At 62.4% G+C, this 22715-nt stretch overlaps 1 protein-coding gene across 6 annotated transcripts; it reads right to left on the reverse strand.

Moving 5' to 3' along the window:
* Positions 1 to 876: 876 nt before the first annotated feature.
* On the reverse strand, positions 877 to 22493 carry PGAP2 (post-GPI attachment to proteins 2). 6 transcript variants are annotated; one of them, XM_065834855.2, is made up of 6 exons: positions 22407 to 22493; positions 19831 to 20005; positions 16955 to 17207; positions 12555 to 12661; positions 2723 to 2831; positions 877 to 2396 (listed from the first exon to the last, which is right to left on the reverse strand). In XM_065834855.2, exons 2-6 carry the CDS (start codon positions 19993 to 19995, stop codon positions 2266 to 2268), a joined length of 765 nt encoding a protein of 254 aa, XP_065690927.1. In that variant the 5' UTR covers positions 19996 to 20005; positions 22407 to 22493; the 3' UTR covers positions 877 to 2265. The 6 variants fall into 6 exon arrangements, with proteins under 6 accessions (XP_065690927.1, XP_065690918.1, XP_071664573.1 ...); XM_065834846.2 differs by lacking the exon at positions 22407 to 22493 and adding an exon at positions 22194 to 22279; XM_071808472.1 differs by lacking the exon at positions 22407 to 22493 and adding an exon at positions 22154 to 22174.
* Between the last annotated feature and the right edge of the window lie 222 nt (positions 22494 to 22715).

Below are 22715 nucleotides of genomic sequence, written 5' to 3' on the forward strand. Positions count from 1 at the left end.
CTGTGCTGGGGGGTCCCTCCTTTGGGGCCAGGTGGGGTCACCAGCACCCGAGGGGCTGTGCCACCCCACAAGCCCCCGCGGGCAGGGTGACAGCAGAGCCGTGGGTGTCACAATGTGGGGCTGCAGAGCTGGGGGGGCTAATGCAGCGTTGGGCCCCCCCTGCACATAATCACAGAATGTTAGGGATTGGAAGGGACCTCGGAAGATCATCCAGTCCGATCCCCAATTCCCCCACACTGGGGTGCCCTGCACTGTCAGGGGGACCCTCGGTCCCCCTGGGGTGCCACAGCAGGGATGTCCCCATGCCAGGGGCCGATGTGGACCCTGTCCCCAGGGCTGGCAGGGTGTGGGTGGGGGCAGCAGCCCCCACATTGGGGTATGGCAGAGCAGTTGGGACGAGGCAGAGACCCCGGGCTGGGTGTGGGAGAACCGTGGGACGCGGCCCTGCCCTGGCCCCGGAGCAGCGGGATGAGCTCATGGCCAGTCCCTCCCAGCTGCTCCCAGTCCCATCCCAGCTGCGATGAGGTCAAGGCCACACCGCAGTCCCACCGCCCCGCAGGACCCCCAGCACCGCGCGGGGGAAACTGAGGCAGCTCCATTCACCCCCAGCACCCTGCCCAGCGCCACGGCCAAGCCACCGCAGCCCCTCCGGCCCCAGCCCCACAGCATCCCCCATCTGCAGCCCCGGGACCGCGTGGGAGCCCCCAGCTGTGGGTGAGCTCAGCCCAGCTCCCCGCCCTGGCCTCACCCGGCACCCGCGGTCCCATCCTGCCCCCCAGCCCGGACCCCACCCTGGCCCAGGGGACGGGACCCGCCGGCCGTGCCGGTGCCGCGCTGGCCGGGCTGGGTGGAAGAGGGACGGAGTTTGCCGGGAGCTCACAAAAATACTCAGTGCTTTATTTGAACCTCAAAGCCGAGGCGCAGCGGCCGCGGCGGGCAGCACGCACACGCATGCAGGCGGGATGGATGGAGCCGGCACGGCACGGCGCGGGGGGACGCTCACGGATGGACACGGCACGGCAGGACACTCGCAATGGCCAGCGCGGCCCCGGCTCAGCCAGGACACAGCTCACGGTGCGGGAGGCTCTGCCCGAGCCCTGGGATGCAGGGACAAGCGCGGGGACATCCTGGGGACCGTTGTGGCGGCTGCGTTCGCACGAAGGGCAGTCGCAGGGACCCGTGTTGGTCCTTGCAGCTGCGTGCGGCGAGCCCGGGCAAGCAGAGCTCCCCAAAGTTAAGATGGGTCCCGGTGCTGCCACGCTTGGCTCCCCACACCCGCAGCCCCTGCCTGTTGCTCTGGCAGTGAGCGTGCAGGAGTGAGCCCCGTGCCACCTTTCCGGCACCATGCCGGCTCCGCCGTCCCTCTCGGCACAGGACATAGTTGGTCCCTCCCGAGCCGCGGCCAAGCCCGAGCAGCCGCAGCTCTCTCAGAGCCCGGCCTGGGGACGCTGCCAGCACCCCGGCACTGCTGCCACGCCAGCCCCCCCGCCCCGGCAGATGGGGGTCACCCCCCACACCCTTGTTCCAGGTCAGCAGTAGCATCGCTGAGCCCCCACAGACAAAGGGGCGGCTGCTCCGCTTTGGGGTTGAGCCGGAGAGGCGCAGGGGCAGTGAGCGCTCCTGCTCCCCAGGCTGCCTTCAGCGTCCAGGCACAAAAGGCCACCAGCCCTTTTGGGGAGCTTGCCCAAGGGCTCCCAGCCTGGAGAGGGAACCGCGAGAGCAGCCAGGGGGAGCAGGAGCAGGGCTGGTACAGCTGCTGGGGATCCGCCGCACCTTGGAGGAATCACCCCGCGTGTGCCCAGTGTGAATAAACATCCCTTCTCTACAACCTCACAGCTTGTACAGTAATTTCCGCGCCTCGGGGCGAGGCTGGTGCCCCCGCGCTGCCGGAGCAGCGCCCCGCTCTGCCGGGAGGAGCACCCTGCTCTCCAGGATCAGCACCCTGCTCTCCAGGATCAGCACCCTGCTCTGCCGGGAGCATCCTCCGCAGAACCGGGCAGGAGGAACCTGCCCCCTCCTCTGTGCTCCTGCCCACCCTGCAGTCACCAGGGAGCCAGGGCGGGGGCACCGGCCCCGAGGGTCCCCAGCAAGAGCCCCCAGCCCCTCTGTAAGAGCTCCAGGCACAGTCAGGGACCACGCAGACACCTGTGGGCCCAGGACCCCGGGGATCCTTGCAGCAGCTCCACAGCAAACAGCCCAGCCCAGCGGGACAGGGAGGGCGTCTCTGCTCCCCCCGGAGGAGCAGCCCCCCGGCACCATGGCCACCTAGAAGTGCTTGTCCTCCAGCAGCGAGCTCACCACCAGCTCCTTGTTGCCGAAGTCCCAGAAGGCAGTCATGTGGAAGGCCATGTTGAAGAGGACCACCAGGTACTCCAGGAAGGCAAAGACGGTGTACACTGGTGGGACACAGCGGGTGAGGGGAACCGCCACCACGTCTGCCCCAGGAGACCGGGATCCCCTGGGGACCTCCCCAGGGGGACGGGAATGGGATGGGGATGGGGCGGGATGGGATAGGGATGGGATGGGAATGGGGCGGGATGGGACAGGGAGGGGACGGGGGTTGTGGAGAAGGGTGGTGGGCACCGTCCCTTTCGGGGGAGCTCCCCTGGCTTCTGCCTGGGATTTGGCAGCCAAGGCATCACCCCGGTCACTTCCCCGCGTGTGTCCCCCCCGGCACAGCCACGCTGCGGGGGGAACGCAGCCCTGCCCCAGCCCCTCTTACCTCCGGGGCCACAATACCAGTTGTGGTGGAAGTAAACACACACGGCAAAAGCAAAGGTGATGAAGGTGAAGAAGAAGAGCAGCTGCTTCCACTTGTATGACTTGCGCTCCTGGAAAAGCCCAAGAGTTGGGTCAGAGCCCTGGCCGGACCCCGGTGCCTGCCCTGGCACGGCAGGGACCCACTGAGGCCACCAGCTCCTCAGTCCCGGTCACTGCCACCACCGGAGCTGCTGGAGCTGCCAGCCCCAAGCCCAGGGATGCTCTGCCCAGGCAGCCCTGGGAGCACCCCGGCCCCTTGGGCACAGCCACCGGGTAAGGACCATGGGCCACACTGGTGGCTTTGGCAGGGCTGTGACTTGGGGACATGCTGAGGGATCACACCCACATGGAGATAACCCGAGTGGCTGCCTGGGCTCCCCACGGCGGGACAGCAGCTCCCACCCGAGGGTACTCGCTGCCGTAGCCCAGAGAGCGGTCACGGGGCTGTGGGGCCTCCAGCATCGCCTGACGCCAACAAAACACACAACCCCAGAGCCACCACGAGCCACCAACGCGACCTTGTGGCCAAGAGGCCAATGGTACCTGGGGTGTGTGAGGAAGAGCGTGGGCAGCAGGGCAGGGAGGTTGTTCCTCCCCCTCTGCTCTGCCTGGGAGGCCCCATCTGCAGAACTGGGGCCAGTGCTGGGCTCCCAGTTCAAGGACAAGAAGTCACTGGAGAGAGTGCAGGGAGGGACACGAAGATGCTGAGGGGTCTGGAGCATCTTTGTGTGAGGAAAGGCTGGGAGAGCTGGGGCTGCTGAGCTGGAGAAGAGAAGCTGAGAGGGATGTGATCAATGATCAATAGCTCAGGGTGGGTGTCAGAGGATGGAGCAGACTCTGTTCAGTGGTGCCCAGCGCCAGGGTGAGGGGCAACGGGCACAGACTGAACCACAGGAGGCTCCATCTGAACATGAGCAGAACCTTGTGTGCTGGGAGGTGCCAGAGCCTGGCCCAGGCTGCCCAGAGCGGGTGTGGAGTCTCCTTCTCTGAGACATTCAGACCCCCTGGGATCCTGTGTGATCTGCTCTGTGACCCTGTGTGATCTGCTCTGTGACCCTGTGTGATCTGCTCTGTGATCCTGCGTGAGAAGGGAGGGTTGGGGATCTACAGAGGGCACGACCAGCCCGGGATGCTGTGTGAACGCAGGTGACTGTGGAGGCAGGAGCTGCGGTGCTGCTGGGGTGCACACAGGGCTCTTGCAGCCCCCAAAACGGGGCCAACGGCTCTAGCAGACGGTAGATCCTGCGGCTGCAGATGGGGTGGCTGCAGGTGGCCCCGGCTCCCCCGGGTGCTGCCCAACCGCCCCAGCGCGGGGAATTCACCAGTGGGTGCTGCACGCCCTCGCTCGCAACTGTGCCGGGGAGGAGGAAACCACATGAAAGGACGGGTGCCACGCTGGAGACGTCGCACGAGCCACCCTGGCACTGGGGGGGCCCATCCTGCCCCCCAGCGCCACCTCCAGCAGCACAATGGGTGGGAGTGCAGCATGGGGCTGCTGCCAGCGCCCCCCGCACCCCGAGTGTGTGTGGGGACTCCATGGCACAGGAACCCCCAACTGTGCGCAGGGGCTGAAGGGCGTGTGGGGCACACCCTGGTGTCTCCAGCCCAGCGCAGGACGAGCCCCTGGCCCTGGTCCCAGCACACGAAGCCCCAGGACAGGGGGGCTGGAAGGGGGGACGGGCCCCATGCAACCGGGCCAGGGGTCAAATCTTAGGATAGTTTGTGTTGGAGGGACCCCCGCAGTGCCCCCCCTGCCATGACAGGGACATCTTCACCAGCTCAGGGTGCTCAGAGCCCCGTCCAGCCTGGCCTGGGATGTCTCCAGGGATGGTTCAGCCACCACCTCTCTGCCCAACCTGGGCCAGGCTCTCACCACCCTCAGGGCAACAATTTCTTCCTCATATCCAGCCTGAATCTCCCTCCTTCAGTTTAAACCATCACGCCTTGTCCTGCCAAACAGCAGCCCAGCCACCGGCTGTTATTCCCGTTTCTGGGTGGGAGGGGAATTTCCCCCTCATCTGACGTTTCACGTGTGACAAAAAGCTCCCATTTTCAGGGACTGCTGAGAATAAGGAAAATTTAAATTGCCCCATCACACTTTCCATTACCCCCAGAAAGCTGCGGCAGCACAAACAGGTCACGCAGGGAGGAAAACCCAGAGAGGAAGGACGGCCCGGCCGCCGCCTTCACCATCGGGGACGTGAGGCCAGCGCCGCCCCGTCCCCCAGGCCGGTCCCTTCCTGCTGCGGCTGCCGAGGGCCTCTGTCCTTGTCCCTGGCCTTGTCCCTGTCCTCCTGGCCCCTCTGGTTCAGGGCTGGCGCAGGCAGGAGCAGGGAGGGCGCGGGGCGGTGGTGCGGGTGGGGCGAGCGGCGGTGCCAACCACGAGCGAAACAACAACGCGCCGGGGCCAGGGCGGCCTGTGGGGTTTCACAGCGGAAACGCGGGTCACAAACAGCCCTGTTTTCATCCCACGGCAACGGCGGAAACGGCGGCGCTGAGAAGCGGCAGCACGGCCCCGCTGCTCGCAGCGAGGGGAGCGGCAGCGGCCCTGCACCGCACTGTGTCATACAGCACCGCACCGTGTCATACAGCACTGCACCGTGTCATACAGCACTGCACCACGCTGCCCTGCACTGCACCGTGTCATACAGCACTGCACCATGTCATACAGCACTGCACCACACTGCCCTGCACTGCACCATGCCATACAGCACTGCACCGTGTCATAGAGCACTGCACCACGTCATACAGCACTGCACCGTGTCATACAGCACTGCACCACGCTGCCCTGCCCTGCACCATGTCATACAGCACCACACCATGTCATACAACACTGCACCGTGTCATACAGCACTGCACTGTGTCATACAGCACCACACCATGTCATACAGCACTGCACCGTGTCATACAGCACTGTACCATGCTGCCCTGCACTGCACCGTGTCATACAGCACTGCACCGTGTCATACAGCACCACACCATGTCATACAGCACTGCACCGTGTCATACAGCACTGTACCATGCTGCCCTGCACTGCACCGTGTCATACAGCACTGCACCGTGTCATACAGCACTGCACCACGCTGCCCTGCACTGCACTGTGTCATACAGCACTGCACTGTGTCATACAGCACCACACCGTGTCATACAGCACTGCACCGTGTCATACAGCACTGCACCACGCTGCCCAGCACTGCACCGTGTCATACAGCACTGCACCGTGTCATACAGCACTGCACCACGCTGCCCAGCACTGCACCGTGTCATACAGCACTGCACCACACTGCCCTGCACTGCACCGTGTCATACAGCACCACACCATGTCATACAGCACTGCACCACACTGCCCTGCCCTGCACCGTGTCATACAGCACTGCACCGTGTCATACAGCACTGCACCACGCTGCCCAGCACTGCACCGTGTCATACAGCACTGCACCACCCTGCCCTGCACTGCACCGTGTCATACAGCACTGCACCGTGTCATACAGCACTGCACCACGCTGCCCAGCACTGCACCGTGTCATACAGCACTGCACCACACTGCCCTGCACTGCACCGTGTCATACAGCACTGCACCGTGTCATACAGCACTGCACCACACTGCCCTGCCCTGCACCGTGTCATACAGCACTGCACCGTGTCATACAGCACTGCACCACGCTGCCCAGCACTGCACCGTGTCATACAGCACTGCACCACACTGCCCTGCACTGCACCGTGTCATACAGCACTGCACCGTGTCATACAGCACTGCACCACGCTGCCCAGCACTGCACCGTGTCATACAGCACTGCACCACACTGCCCTGCACTGCACTGTGTCATACAGCACTGCACCGTGTCATACAGCACTGCACCGTGTCATACAGCACTGCACCACGCTGCCCTGCCCTGCACCGTGTCATACAGCACTGCACCACACTGCCCTGCCCTGCACCGTGTCATACAGCACTGCACCGTGTCATACAGCACTGCACCACACTGCCCTGCACTTCACCGTGTCATACAGCACTGCACCGTGTCATACAACACTGCACCATGCCATACAGCACTGCACCATGTCATACAGCACTGCACCATGTCATACAGCACTGCACCACACTGCCCTGCCCTGTGTCATACAGCACTGCACTGTGTCATACAGCACTGCACCGTGTCATACAGCACCGCACCGTGTCATACAGCACCGCACCGTGTCATACAGCACTGCACCGTGTCATACAGCACTGCACCATGTCATACAGGACTGCACCACACTGCCCTGCACTGCACCGTGTCATACAGCACTGCACCGTGTCATACAGCGCTGCAGCGTCATACAGCACTGCACTGTGTCATACAGCACTGCACCACACTGCCCTGCACTGCACCGTGTCATACAGCACTGCACCATGTCATATGGCACTGCACCACACTGCCCTGCACTGTGAGGTACTTAAAAGGGGCTGATGAGAAAGATGGAACAGACTTTAGAGCAGGGCCTGTTGTGACAGGACAAGGGGTGATGGGTTAAACTAAAGGAGGGAGATTCAGGCTGGACATGAGGAAGAAATTGTTGCCCTGAGGGTGGTGAGAGCCTGGCCCAGGTTGGCCAGAGAGGTGGTGGATGAACCATCCCTGGAGACATCCCAGGCCAGGCTGGACGGGGCTCTGAGCACCCTGAGCTGGTGAAGATGTCCCTGTCATGGCAGGGGGGGCACTGGGGAGCTGGGAAGGTTCTTCAACCCAGACTGTTCCATGATTGTTTGATGTGACAGAAGGGATCAGCTGCCCCAGCCCACCCCGGCAGGGACATCCCCGCAGCCCCAGCCCAGGACGCTGCCCACGCAGCTCCCAGCGTGTGGAACGCACCCGGTGTCACTGTCACCTGTTCCAGGGGACCCCAGCCCCACAAGCCCAGCGCCAGGTGCAGGAGGACCCTGCTGAGCGACACAGAGCTCCTGCTGCCTCCCACCCAGAAAGAAGAAGGACCCTGCGGGGGGCTCACGCCCCAGTTCCTGATGGGGACACAGACTGGGATAGCAAAGTGACACATGAAAACACGTGCATTCACAGGCCATGTTGGTGGTTCTGCCAGCAGCAGCTGAAGCCCAGCTCGGCTGTGCCGCCGCGGCAGCGCGGGCAGGACGGGCAGGATGGCAGCGGTGGCACAGCCAGACCCGGCCCCACCGATGGGTCTGAAGCAGCTGCGCCGGCGGCTGAAATGGAGCCACCGGTGACACCAATGGCTGGGACCGGGGGAAATGCGTTTGCAAACAAGAAGTGAAACCGCTCTGCTCGGCTGCACCGCGCGGCATCCTCACCGTGGCCGGGCCAGCTGCGGCAGGAGGGTCTGGCAGGGCGAGCAGTGGCCCGGAGCAGGGGTGACGGTGGGGACAGCAGTGCCACGCTGCCACGGCCACGCAGCAGCGAGCGGCCACCAGCACAGAGCTGGACGCTCATTGGCCCCAGTTCCCTTTTCCCCGAGCTCTCTGCTTTGCCCCTTCCTTCCCCTCCTCCTCTCGGCCTGCTTGCTGTTTTCTTCCCTCCTGCAGAGCTTTATTTTCCTTTTTCTCACTGTTTGCCGCCTTGCAACTGGAAACCGCCCGTACTTCCCCATTACGAAGAAGTTCCCCAGCACCTTCCTGCCCTTGCACAGAGGCCCTTGCAACACCAGCCCCGACCAGCGAGGCTTCTTTTGCAAGACCAATTCCCATCACTCAGGCACCGAAACACCAGTAAACCCGGGGAGCTTTGCCCTCTCCGACGCTGCTACAGAGCAGCTCCAGACACGGGGCCTGGGGAGGGCTCTGCTGGCCCCGTCCCCCAGTCCAAACTCAGACTGCGCAGACCCCCCAGGTCCAGCCTTCCAGCCCCGCACATCACATCTGTCCTGGAAATGGTCCCGGGTTTGGAGTGAAAGGACCTGAACCCCCCTGGGGACCCTTGGTGGCTTCCTCAGATAAAGACAATGGAAGGACAAGACACCGTGGGACCTGATTCATCCCCCTTGCCTATCCCCTCCTGCCGCTGTTGGCTCCAGGGCTGGGGGTAACAAAACCCCCCAAAACTGATAAGAACAGAGCCAGAACCCAGCCCCAAGATGCCATGACCCACAGGAGGAGATAATTTGTGCCCTCCCCTAAAACAGCCCTGCAGCCTCTTCGGGCAGCAGCCGCGGGGTCGCAGGAGTGGGACCGAGCCCGGCACCCCTGGGAAGCCCGAGTGCAGCCCCAGGAGCCCCAACAGCACCGTGAGCCCCCGGAGGAGCCGTGTCCCCGTGGGAGCATTCACAGCCACGTCGCGCACCACGGGACGGAGCGACAAGGCAGATCTGCAGCGCGGTGATAAGGGGGATGCAGAGCTTATCAAAGGATGCGGCCGGCGCCACGCGCCCCGTGGCGTGTCCAGCCCTCGGCCGCTTCGCCAGACCCCCCCAGCGCGACAGTCACCCCGCAGCTGCTTTGTGGAGGAGCTCACCCGTCGCCCTCGCTCCCTGGGCCACAGCTCCACCTGCCGACACGGGCCCCGCAGCAGCTGCTGTGAGGACACACGAGCCTGGTTGCAGGGCTGGCCCAGAGGGTCCCCTCCCCGCAGGGGGACAGCAGCTTTGGGGGGGCAGGCAGAGCCCTCTGTCTGCAGAGGCTGCCCAGGAGGGCAGGGGGAGCTGTGCTGGGTGGTGGCACCGTGACAAGTGGTGGCACAATGAGCCAGGACATCAGGGCAGTGACCGTCCCTGTGCTGGGACCTGGGGAGGCCAAACCACCAATCCTGGGGGCAGTTCTGGGCCCCTCACACCAAGAAAGAGCTTGAGGTGCTGGAGTGAGTGGAGAGAAGGGAACGGAGCTGGTGAGGGGCTGGAGCACAAGGGTGATGGGAGCGGCTGAGGGACCTGGGGGGTTCAGCTGGAGAACAGGAGCTGAGGGGAGACCTTCTGATCTCTGAACTGCCTGAAAGGAGCTTGGAGCCAGGGGGGTCGGGCTCTGCTCCCCAGGAACAAGCGCCAGGAGCAGAGGAAACGGCCTCAAGTTGCACCAGGGGAGGTTGAGGTTGGATGTGGGAACAATTTCTTCCCCAAAGGGCTGTGGGGCATTGGAACAGGCTGCCCAGGGCAGTGCTGGAGTCACCATCCCTGGAGGGCTGGACAGACGGACCCGAGGTTCTCAGGACATGGGGCAGTGCCAGTGGGTTATGGTTGGACTCGATGAGCTCGAGGAGCTGATCCAACCAAAATGACTCTGTGTTTCTATCCCAGTCCCTCCCTGCCCACCCAGGGATGTGCCATGGTTGACACACGCTCAGAGAGGACGGAGGTTCCTTTGCTGGTGGTTTGGGCACGTGCACCATGACATGTGTACCCCTGCGTGAGCCCTGCAGCACCACAGAGGGTGACGAGGACAAGCTGCCACCTCGCTCAGTGTGGCACGTGGCCAGAGACACTGCGGCTTAACCACTGCGCCCAGCCTGCCCAGCACGGTGGCCTCGCTGGGTCTGCTGGGGAGCAGCCTGCACCATGCAGGTCATGGGCTCGGTGTCACTGCTGCTGTCACCTGGGTGCTCCTGCATGTGTTTGCTGTGCCCCTTGTCCCGTGCCCAAACAAACCACCCGGTCCCAGCAGAGCAGGAGGCTGGGGGCAGGACAAACCAGGGTGACAGCACCGGCAACGCCGAACCTGTAGGCTTTGTGGGTACACGCTGCTCCCCAGCAGAGCCCCAGCAAGGCCACCATCTCCCAGACATGTCACCGATGGGCTGTGCATGTGCAGACACATGGGATTCTGTTGGGGGACAGGCTGAGAGAGCTGGGGTGTTCAGCTGGAGAAGAGAAGCTCCGGGAGATCTTAGTGCGGTCTTTCAGTGCTTAAAAGGGGCCCATAAGAAAGATCACACAGACTTTTGCGCGGGGTCTGTTGTGACAGGACAAGGAGTGACGGGTTAAACTAAAGGAGGGAGATTCAGGTTGGACATGAGGAAGAAATTGTTGCCCTGAGGGTGGTGAGAGCCTGGCCCAGGTTGGGCAGAGAGGTGGTGGCTGAACCATCCCTGGAGACATCCCAGGCCAGGCTGGACGGGGCTCTGAGCAACCTGAGCTGGTGAAGATGTCCCTGTCATGGCAGGGGGGCACTGGGGGGCTGGGAAGGTCCCTCCAACCCAACCCTCAGTGACTCTGTGACAGGCTCTGGCCAGCCCTGCTGGCACCTCCCGTTTGCATCCCGCAGCTCCTTGGCAGTGGGTGACACCCCAGCCCCAGTGGGTGATGTGGCAGAGGACGGTGACCTGCAGGTACAAGCGCTGCCAGGCGGCAGCAGGGCACACTGGGCTACACCACCGCCCGTGGGACTTTGCTCACCGTGTTTCCTAATGTGATCTTGGGTGAAAGCCCCCAGGTGCAACAATTTCTTTCTCATTTCCAGCCTGAATCTCCCTCCTTTAGTTTAACCCATCACCCCTTGTCCTGTCACAACAGGCCCTGCTCAAAAGTCTGTCCCCATCTTTCTCATGGGCCCCTTTTCAGTCTGGAAAGGCCACACTAAGATCTCCCGGAGCTTCTCTTCTCCAGCTGAACACCCCAGCTCTCTCACCTGTCCCCAGCAGAGCTGTTCCAGCCTCGGGTCATTCCTGGGGCTCCTCTGGCCCCTCTCCAGCAGCTCCACGTCCTCCCTGAGGGACAAAGGGCAGAGAGGTCCCGGGAGCCCCGAGACCTGGGCACAGCCGAGCGCTCAGGGACTCACACACCTCACAAGCAGATTTCACGTATGGAATTTCAAAGCCAAGCATCTTGCCCTGCCCGCAGCTGTGCGGTGCCACGGCCCAGCACTCACCACAAACCAGGATTGCACCAAAGGTGCATCCAGGCGATGGAGCCAGAACCCCTGGTTGGATCCTCTGTCTGACCCACACACGACCAGCGACCCCCTGAGCCCAGCGGCCCCTCACACAACCAGGACCTGCAGCCCCAGCACAGCATTCACAGAACCCCAGAGTGTCAGGGGTTGAAGGGCCCTGGAAAGCTCATCCAGTGCAATCCCCCCATGGAGCAGGAACACCCAGCTGAGGTTCCACAGGAAGGGGTCCAGGCGGGTTTGAATGTCTGCAGAGAAGGAGACTCCACAACCTCCCTGGGCAGCCTGGGCCAGGCTCTGACACCCTCACTCCCAACAAGTTTCTTCTCATCTTTCAGTGGAACCTCCTGTGTTCCAGTTTGCACCCACTGCCCCTTGTCCTGTCACTGGTTGTCACCCAGAAGAGCCTGGCTCCATCCTCCTGACACTGCCCCTTTCCATATTGATCCCCAGGAATGAGTCCCCCCTCAGTCTCCTCTTGTCCAGCTCCAGAGCCCCAGCTCCCTCAGCCTTTCCTCACACAGGAGATGCTCCACTCCCTCCAGCATCTTGGTGGCTGCGCTGGACTCTCTCCAGCAGTTCCCTGTCCTTCTGGAACTACTTCTTGCTCAAAGGGGTAACAGCATCTGCTGCCCATGCCGGCCGCTCCCCCATTCCCAGCACAGAAAACCCAATTTCAGCTCAGACACGGGCACCCCAGGGCACGGGGAAGGGGTCGGGAACCCGCCTGCTCATGTGGGCTATGTCCAATGTCAGCTCTAAGCGAAAACCAGAAAACAGGAAACTAAAAGATTCCTCCCCGCTTTGTTTCGGTAAATCACGGATTTGGGTAACGACGTTCCCCGGTTTCCCCGGTGGTATTAACTCCCCTACCCCCCAGTGATGGTTATTTCATGAGCCAGCGACAGCCGAAGCCCCTTAGCACCCTCTGCCCAGCCCCAGTGCAGAGAAGAAAGGAAAGTGTCTGTACCTCGGGACTTACTGTGTGTTTCTTAGTCATTCTCCAGAGCACGCACGTCAGGAGCATGTGGCCCAGCGCCGACGTGATGAACACGATGAAGGCTTTCTCGTGGATCGCTGAATCAACGAGACAACAGGTTCCCTGTTAACCCCGAGCGCAGGGGCAGGGAGGGCGCGAGGCTGAGGGTCCCAGCACCCGGGAGATTTTAGTTTTAATTTGATGCTGCGCCCCTCGCGTGGGCAGCAGCGTGGGGACCCAGGGTGTTCACAGGGGACAGCTGCGGGGAAGGGGGTTTAACGACAACGCCGCTCGTGCCAGTTGCTGGGAGGGTTATCCCGGGGTGACCGGGGTGTCTGTGTGCTCTGGCACCCGGTGCACAGTCCCCATCGCACCCCATAGCCGTGAACCTCGGGCACCGCCAGAGCAGCTCAGCATCACCACTGTGGCTCTAGGGACGGGGAAACTGAGGCACAGAGTGGGGTTTGCACAGGGAGCCCGTCCAGGACCCAGGAAGGACCATCTTCTGGCCTCCTGCACTATCCACCTGCAATTAACCATGGTCATCAGCCTCGTCAGCAGCACCGAGCAACGCGGAGCCAGAGCAGCACTGAGCCCAACCGACCGAGCCCGTGCAGCTCCAGCCGGGTCATTAATATCTGCAATCAAATGCTCTGTTTAGAAGAGCTTCCCAGCCTCTTCTCCAGGAACTGAACCCCAGCTCAATTCCCAACCACCTGAACAGCAGAAACTGTCTCCCCCACCTCCGCCCTCGATTCCGGGGGAAGGGAAACCCCCATAATAAGTGAATTATCGAGGCTCTTTTGTATTTTTCTTCCGTGTTTGGGATAAGCTTCGTTCAGATCCCTTCGCAGCCTGCACATATAAAGAGCCTGTCTGTACAGAGAGATGATAAAGGCTACTGGGTTATTGAATGTGAATAACTCCTGTGTGTGGGTTTTTTCCTCGCAGCCTTCCCAAGCTGTATTTGCTCAGCCTGCCGAACGGGCGGGTTGGGTGCAGGAGCAGCGGGTCTGTGTTGTAGGAGAGCCTGTGTTTGCGAGGAGCCAGGGAGGAGAAGCCGGGAGCAGCGCCCTGCGAGACGATGGACCCCAGCCCGTCGCCGCCGCAGCCGCCGCTGGGGCTGGAACTTTCCCCTCGGAGGCAGGATTAGTCCGGAATAAGGCGCTGAGGAAGGCGCGTCAGGCTCAGCTCCCGTGCGGCTCCCGCCCCGCCGCACCTCGCTCTGCCCATGCCGAGCCCCACGCCATTCGTGTGACCGCGACCTGCGGGGTGTCCGAACCCCAAACGAGCATCGGGATGTCTAAGGGCACGCTCCCACTTTGATGTCCCGTGGGCTCTGTGGTCCCCTGCCATGGTGGGGACAGCTGGGGACACCAGCAGAGGCAGGCGGGGTGTGACGGGATGTGAAGGACAAGTGTCAGGAGGAAATGAGGAAGCAGAGCTGGACAGGAGCGATCCCTGGAGCACACGGCTCTGCCAGACGCAGGGTCACGTGTGGCCAGCAGGCCCGGGGCAGTGACCGTCAGTGTGTGCTGGGACCTGAGGGCAATTGTCTGAGGGTCACTAAGGCCAAGCGCCGGGTCCTGCGCTGGGGTCACAGCAACCCCATGGACGCTGCAGCTGGGGAACAGCGGCTGGAAAAGGCCCTGGGGGTGTTGGTGGCAGCGGCTGAACGTGAGCCAGAGTGTGCCCAGGGGCCAAGAGGCCACAGCATCCTGGCTGGGACCAGCACTGGGGTGGCCAGCAGGCCCAGGGCAGTGACCGAACCTGTGCTGGGACCTGGGGAGGCCAAACCGCCAGTCCTGGGGGTGGTTCTGGGCCCCTCACACCAAGAAAGGCCTTGAGGTGCTGGAGCGAGTGGAGAGAAGGGAACGGAGCTGGTGAGGGGCTGGAGCACAAGGGTGATGGGAGCGGCTGAGGGACCTGGGGGTTCAGCTGGAGAACAGGAGCTGAGGGGAGACCTTCTGATCTCTGAATTGCCTGAAAGGAGCTTGGAGCCAGGGGGGTCGGGCTCTGCTCCCCAGGAACAAGCGCCAGGAGCAGAGGAAACGGCCTCAAGTTGCACCAGGGGAGGTTGAGGTTGGATGTGGGAACAATTTCTTCCCCCAAGGGCTGTGGGGCATTGGAACAGGCTGCCCAGGGCAGTGCTGGAGTCACCATCCCTGGAGGGCTGGACAGACGGACAGGAGGTTCTCAGGACATGAGGCAGTGCTGGGGGTGGGTTATGGTTGGACTCCATCTGGAGGGGTTGTTCCAACCAAAATGATTCTGTGATTCTATGTCCAGCCATCCCAGCTCACTGGGCTCCATGATGGACCAGGACAGGTCCCTGGACGCTGCTCATGACACCGTAGCCCTGAAGCCACCAGCTGAAGGCCCCTGGAAGCCCATGAGCACCAAACACTCGTGTTCCAGCCACAGCGCCGGCCGGGGCTGTTGCAGGCACAGCTCCTGAGAGAGGAGGAGGCAACAACCGCTGCACAGCGAGACAGAAGCAGCTGGGAGTGGGACAACAAGCAGGGTGCACAGAGCCACCAGCTGCCTGAGCACCCCGAGGGCGCTGCGCTCACGCACTTTTCGGCCTGTTTCCCCAGATATGAGCTGTTTTGGTGTGTGAGATGCAACGTCTCCAAACACTCACTGCAGCAGGAGGCAGGACAGCGCCTGCTTGGCTCTGTGAATAGGAAACCCTGCCCTGATGGCAGCGGGGGCTGGAGGAGCCTCAGAGACCCCCCGCCCCGGCATCTGCACTGGGGCTGGACCCCCTGCCCCACAGGCAGATCTGGGGGTCCCTGTGGCCATAACCCGCTTCCAGGCTGCTGCTCCAAGCAGCTACAGCGCTTCCCGACCCCCACCGCATCTGCCTTCCCAGAGCTTGTTCTCCTCGCCCATTGCAAGCAGGAAGATACTTGCAGTATAAAATCAGGGAATTCAGGTTGGAGAAACCCCTCAAGCTCATTGAGTCCAATCATAACCCACCCTGTCCCTGCCCCCTGTCCTGAGAACCTCCTGTCCGTCTGTCCAGCCCTCCAGGGATGGTGACTCCAGCACTGCCCTGGGCAGCCTGTTCCAATGCCCCACAGCCCTTTGGGGAAGAAATTGTTCCCCAGATCCAACCTCAACCTCCCCTGGTGCAACTTGAGGCCGTTTCCTCTGCTCCTGGCGCTTGTTCCTGGGGAGCAGAGCCCGACCCCCCTGGCTCCAAGCTCCTTTCAGGCAGTTCAGAGATCAGAAGGTCTCCCCTCAGCTCCTGTTCTCCAGGTGGTCCCAGCTGCATCCCCACCTCCCATCTCACCTCCCTTGCTGCGGAGAGACAAACCCTCCTGCCACCCAGGCCTCTCTTTGCAAGACTGTACAACTACATCCTCGAGCGTGGTCCCACAGCCAGACACAATGTCCCTCATCTCCCTCCAGCTGAGGGCAGGGACGGGTGACACAGAATTTCCTCTTGACAAGTCCCAGAGCAGCGTTTGTCCTCCATGCAGCAGCACCACCTTGCTGGCTCCTGGATCAGAGTCCTCCCAAGTCAACCCCCGGAGCCTCCTCCAGATCTCAGGATTAAACCACGGCTGGATATCACCACCGGCACTTAAGTTCATCTCCGATGAGACCATGAAGGCAAAGGGCATTTCCCAGCCTACTGTGTGTCTGTATTTTGCACACGTTGATTTAACCTGAAAAATTCTCATTTTGTTTTCAGGCCAACACAGGAAACTTTACCCAGACAATTCTGTAGGAGGGTTTGAGAGTGCTGCTGGAACAGAGCGCGGGCTGGAGGCCGGCGCAGAGCTAAAGCCAAAGCTCAGCCGTGCAGACAGAGCGGGTGGTGGGGACAAGTGTGCCTGCCTTTGCTGAGCTGCGGTGGGACACGTTAAACGTGGCCTTGGCGTGCAAGTGGGAACTGAGTGCTAGAGCCTGATCCAAGGCTGGACATAAAAATTCAGCCTATGGCTTCAACCAGTTATCAGCAATCAAGAATTTTGTGAAAAAGAGGGGTATTTGGAAAATTTCTTCCCCAAAGGGCTGTGGGGCATTGGAACAGGCTGCCCAGGGCAGTGCTGGAGTCACCATCCCTGGAGGGCTGGACAGACGGACAGGAGGTTCTCAGGACGTGGGGCAGGGACAGGGCTGGGTTATGGTTGGACTTGATCTTGAGGGGCTTTTCCAACCCAAATAATTCTGTGATTCCAAGATTCTATGATTACAGACCTAACTTTGCTACATAAATACTAACTTTAATAGAACTTCTTTAGTTTTGCTGTTTTTCCTCTCTCCAAACTGACTAAATCCAAAACACCACGACAAAGCAGAGCTCTGCAAAGCCTCACCAGCCGCCAGCAAGAGCACCGGCCCCACAGCGAGCGCAGAGCGCGGGGGGAGACACCTACCATAGTTTTCGGAAGAGGAGACGTAGGTGAGGACGAGGAGGGCGAAGTTCTCGAGCAGGTTGAGCAGCAGGTTGCAGTGGCAGAGGCGCAGGTAGCGCGGGTGGGAGCAGTGGCAGCTCTGGTAGTGGTTCCAGTAGGCAATGGCCACCAGGAAGCGGGGGGCGGAGTGGAGGCCGATGCAGAGACGCCAGACGTAGCGCTGGGGGGTCTCGCCCCCGATGGCCGCGCTGATGGAGGGGAGGTAGTTCGGGACCTGGAAGAGAGACAGCGGCTGGTGGGAGAGGAGTAGGGAGCATGTTGAGTATCACAGCATCCCGGGCTGGTTGTGCCCTCTGTAGATCCCCAGCCCCACCTGCTCACGCAGGGTCACAGAGCAGATCACGCAGGATCCCAGGGGTTTGAATGTCTCAGAGAAGGAGACTCCACACCCGCTCTGGGCAGCCTGGGCCAGGCTCTGGCACCTCCCAGCACACAAGGTTCTGCTCGTGTTCAGATGGAGCCTCCTGTGGTTCAGTCTGTGCCCGTTGCCCCTCACCCTGGCGCTGGGCACCACTGAACAGAGTCTGCTCCATCCTCTGACACCCACCCTGAGCTATTGATCACTGATCACATCCCTCTCAGCTTCTCTTCTCCAGCTCAGCAGCCCCAGCTCTCCCAGCCTTTCCTCACACAAAGATGCTCCAGACCCCTCAGCATCTTCGTGTCCCTTCCTGCACTCTCTCCAGTGACTCCTTGTCCTTGAACTGGGAGCCCAGCACTGGCCCCAGTTCTGCAGATGGGGCCTCCCAGGGCAGAGTATTTGTAGCCCTCCAAGATGCTAAAACCGCTTTTTTTTCTGAATAAGTTTATTCCTATTTCAAAAGCCAGGACACACAACAGGGCAGCAAGCCTGGTTCACCCCCAGGACCAGCCGGCCCCCCACGCTGTCCCCAGCCCTGAGGGGACAGTCCCCATGTGCTGGGCTGTCCCTCAGGTCTCCTCTGCCCCCCAGTTTGGGGACAGAGGCGGGAAGGGCGCAGGGTGTGCTAGCCCAGCTCTAGTGACAGAACTGCCAGCAACAGCGGGAAAACGACGTTCAGTGGGAACATAAAAACGGGAAAACCATCAGTACAGCCCGGAATAAACTCCCGGCCTCCAGAGTGTCACAGCTTGGGGACATCCGAGCCAGCCACAGCCACTGGACAGCAGGTGATCCCACTCGTTCTCCCCTGAGCCCCACACAAAACTGTCCATCCCCAGCTGGGCCGCTCTCTGCCAGAGGAACCAGCTCCTTTGTGGGCGCCTTGAACCGGCCACCTCCACACAACGTCCCCCACATCACGGGTCACAGCAACCCCATGGACGCTGCAGCTGGGGAACAGCGGCTGGAAAAGGCCCTGGGGGTGTTGGTGGCAGCGGCTGAACATGAGCCAGAGTGTGCCCAGGGGCCAAGAGGCCACAGCATCCTGGCTGGGACCAGCACTGGTGTGGCCAGCAGGCCCAGGGCAGTGACCGAACCTGTGCTGGGACCTGGGGAGGCCAAACCGCCAATCCTGGGGGTGGTTCTGGGCCCCTCACACCAAGAACAAGCTTGAGGTGCTGGAGCGAGTGGAGAGAAGGGAACAGAGCTGGTGAGGGGCTGGAGCACAAGTGTGATGGGAGCGGCTGAGGGACCTGGGGGTTCAGCTGGAGAACAGGAGCTGAGGGGAGACCTTCTGATCTCTGAACTGCCTGAAAGGAGCTTGGAGCCAGGGGGGTCGGGCTCTGCTCCCCAGGAACAAGCGCCAGGAGCAGAGGAAACGGCCTCAAGTTGCGCCAGGGGAGGTTGAGGTTGGATGTGGGGAACAATTTCTTCCCCAAAGGGCTGTGGGGCATTGGAACAGGCTGCCCAGGGCAGTGCTGGAGTCACCATCCCTGGAGGGCTGGACAGACGGACATGAGGTTCTCAGGACAGGGGGCAGGGACAGGGCCGTGGAATGGGTGGATTCGATGGCCTTAAAGGTCTTTTCCCACCAAACCAATTCTGTATTGTACTCCTCGCACAGGCAGAGAGTGGAGGGGGTCCCTCCCCAGGCTGAACACAACCCCAGAGGTCTCTGCCTCACCTCTCCCCGCTCTCAGCCCGTTGTCTCTTCCCATGCGCAGTTGAACACCCCTCAGTTCTGCACCCCAGCAACAGGAGCTGTGTGGCCCCCCTCGAGCACCCTTTCTAAGGCCCATACACCCGTCTCGCAACGAGGGGTCAGAGCCGCACGCTGGGTGTGCACATCACTTATCTCTCGCAAACAATGTGCCCCGGCACGTTATTGCTCCGTCACCCTGGTTCGTCCTCCCTGCTGCGGGACCCTGCCACCCGCCCGTGTCACCCCACGGCTAAAGGCACGAGGAACGACACGGACCCCCAGGTCTCCGGGGCCACCTCGTGCTGCGGGAGGACGCCTGCCTGCTCCTGCCCCCTCTTCCCAGATGTCCCCAGCAGCTCCTCCACACTCGTGCCTTGGGAAAGGACCCAATGCCAGCCCTTGTGGAAATCCAGGGGTCCCTGTTAACCTGCACTCCCCCCGCACGTGTTCGTGCTTCCTCTGGAGAACTCCAGCAGACACAAGGAGCAAAAGTTCCCTTTCTAGAAGCTGTTTAACTCTTCCACAAGATAATATATTTATCTGCAGCTTTATCCATTTTATTCCTTATCATAATTACAGATACCAGCCTGACCCGTCTGTACTTCCTCAGATCCCTTTTAAAAAGCCGAAACCTCCGTCCCCAGTCCCAAGCCATCACAGACAATAAAACGAAGCAGCTTGTTCAAGATCCTGTAACAGCTCAGGTGGGAAAGCCCAAAAGAAGAGAGGAGCCCTGCCACCCCGCAGCCGCAGCTTTGGGGACACTGTGCTTACCCCGCAGTGAGTCGCCGTCGTCTCCTGGAAATGGAACAGCAGAGACCAGATCACGCAGAAGAGGAAACCAAAGAGCGGGCAGAACACAGTGCCGAGGGCCAGCGTGGTGAAACGGAGCCGGAACAGGATCCCGTCTCGGTCCAGGGGCAGCGGCACCTGTAACATCTTGCTGGACCTGAGAACAAACGAACAGTTTGGTGGGGATTCTCTGTTGTCCCGCGAGGTCCAGCCCTGGGCAGGGACGCCTGTTCCTGCAGGGGGCAGGCAGAGCAGCGGCCCCATCTGGAACGGCACGTGAGCTCTTCTGGGTGGGACTCGTCCGTCCAGAGCTTTCCTGGGCTCAGAGCTGCTGCACAGGACAGTGCTGACAAACCCCGTGGGTGCTGGGGACGGTTCTGGGGCCCTCACGGCAATAAAACCCTTGAGGTGCTGGAGCGAGTGGAGAGAAGGGAACGGAGCTGGTGAGGGGCTGGAGCACAAGGGTGATGGGAGCGGCTGAGGGACCTGGGGGGTTCAGCTGGAGAACAGGAGCTGAGGGGAGACCTTCTGATCTCTGAACTGCCTGAAAGGAGCTTGGAGCCAGGGGGGTCGGGCTCTGCTCCCCAGGAACAAGCGCCAGGAGCAGAGGAAACGGCCTCAAGTTGCCCAGGGGAGGTTGAGGTTGGATGTGGGAACAATTTCTTCCCCAAAGGGCTGTGGGGCATTGGAACAGGCTGCCCAGGGCAGTGCTGGAGTCACCATCCCTGGAGGGCTGGACAGACGGACATGAGGTTCTCAGGACATGGGGCAGTGCTGGGGGCGGGTTATGGTTGGACTCCACCTGGAGGGGCTGTTCCAACCGAAGTGACTCGGTGCTGCCCGCCGGTGCTGTGACCTGTCCACGCATCCCCCGCCACCCAGGGCACTGTCCCCTCTCCGCTGCCCGCACCACGATCACGCCGCAGCCGCACCCAGCACCGCCCCTCTGCGCACTCGGCACCTTTACAAACAGGTTTGTTTTACAGCACCCAGCTGCAGGATCAGGACCCCTGACCTCGCACCGCGATAACACCGTGACTCACCGCGTCGGGCCAGTCAGGACAGGTGGTTTATCGAGCCCGGCAGCTGCCGCCGGGCTCCGCACCAGCTCAGCCCCAGCTCTCACCTCAGCCCTGGCTGCTCGTCCTTCACTTCCCTCTCCCTTGGTCCCATATCCTCCTGTCCCAGGGGTCCCCCCAGCCGCCCAAACGAGGGGCTGTGCTGTTCTGCTCGTAGAACGTCAGCTGGATTGACCCACAAGGATCATCGGTCCAGCTCCTGTCCCCGATCTCACCTCACGCCCCGCTCAGACAAATCCGGTTTACAGACAATCCCTGGGACGCCACTGAGCTGTCTCGGCAGGTGTGTCCCCCAGCCCGGGAGCCCCCCCGGGGCAGGGACCGTCCCCTCCCCAGCACCCAGGGGCTACAGAAAACACCGCTCAGCTCCCCAGGCTGTGCTGCTGCTTTTTGGGGGATTTATTGGCAGGATGAGCACAAAGGCAAAGGGCAGATCCATGGGGGAGCGGGGGCAGTGGGACCCCCGGGCCGCCCTCCCCGGGTGTCCCCAAGCCCCAGGGGACACCTGAAGGGCAGGACAGGGCTGGGGGCTCAGCTGGGGACACACGTGGTGTCACGGGGACATCCGGGGCACGGCCATCCCGGGGGGGTGGTCTCACGGAGGGGGGGCCACGGTGTCCCCGCTGTCCCCAAAAAGGAGCCCCAGGCTGGCCCCTCATGGGGGTCTTGCCCAAAGCAGGTAAATATAAACTGAAATCTCCGGTGTCACGGGCTGAGCAGCCCAAGTCTGCCCTGCCCCACAGACCCCCCAGGGACCCCGCACAGCCCTGAGACCCCCAGGGACCCCAAATCCCCCTGAGACCCCCCGGGGACCACGAATCCCCCTGAGCGCTCCCCGGGGGACCCCAAATCCCCCTGAGACCCCCCAGGGACCACGAATCCCCCTGAGAGCCCCCGGGGGACCCCAAATCCCCCTGAGACCCCCCCGGGGAACCCGAATCCCCCGAGAACCTCCCCCGGGGACCACGAATCCCCCAGAGAGCCCCCAGGGACTCCGAATCCCCCAGAGACCCCCGCCGGGGACCCCGAATCCCCCTGAGAGCTCCTGGGGACCACAAATCCCCCTGAGAGCCCCCGGGGACCTCACAGCGCTGTGATCCCCCTGGGCACCCCACATCCCCTAGAGACCCCCCACCCGCCCCATACGCCCCCAGACATCACCGCCCCCGGGCACCCCACATTCCCCCGATACCCCCCCGCGGTGTGAGCTCCCCCCTTCCAGAGACCTCACAGCGCCGTGACCCCCAAACCCGCCCCGGCCCGCACCGCTCAGCCCCCGCCGCGCTGCTCCATGTCCCGACCGGCAGCGCCGCCGCGGCCACGCCCCCGCCTCCTCCCCCCGCCCGCCCCCTCCTGCCGCCGCGACACCGGGACGCGACCGCGATGCGGCGGGGACGCGACGGGGACGCCACGGGGACGCCACGGGGTCGCCACGGGGTCGCCACGGGGTCCTCCCCCCCCGCCGGGGGCGCCCCCTACCGGCCAAGCCCCCGCAGGTCCCGCGTCTCCTCGCGGTCCCTTTAAGACACCCCGCCCCGTCCTCTGCGCCTCTCCACGGATTGGACCGCTCGGGACAAGTCCCGCCCCCCAACGCCCCGGATGTTGGGCGGTGCTAAGGCACGGCGTTCTGGACCCTTCCGCAGCATTAGCTCCACCCCCGCGCGCGTCGAACCAATCGTCGCTCAAGGCGCGGCCGACGTCAGGAAACACTTCACCCAATCAGTGAGAAGCGCTCTCCGTCCCCCGAGGGGACGCGGGGGGGAGCTGCCTCGCTTTCAAAGCGCGGCA

This window comes from Patagioenas fasciata, chromosome 1 (genome assembly GCF_037038585.1).
Source record: "Patagioenas fasciata isolate bPatFas1 chromosome 1, bPatFas1.hap1, whole genome shotgun sequence".
NCBI lineage: Eukaryota > Metazoa > Chordata > Aves > Columbiformes > Columbidae > Patagioenas > Patagioenas fasciata.

What these genes read in the sequence shown, in the direction of transcription:
- PGAP2 (XM_065834829.2), bottom strand. Translation starts at nt 20,112, where the DNA reads ATGGGGCCGCTGCTCTGCCTGCCCCCTGCAGGAACAGGCGTCCCTGCC. An exon ending in CGACGGCGACTCACTGCGGG is followed by an intron (nt 17,208 to 19,830) that starts GTAAGCACAGTG and finishes TCTCTCTTCCAG; the next exon opens with GTCCCGAACTACCTCCCCTC. An exon ending in CTGGTATTGTGGCCCCGGAG is followed by an intron (nt 2,397 to 2,722) that starts GTAAGAGGGGCT and finishes GTGTCCCACCAG; the next exon opens with TGTACACCGTCTTTGCCTTC.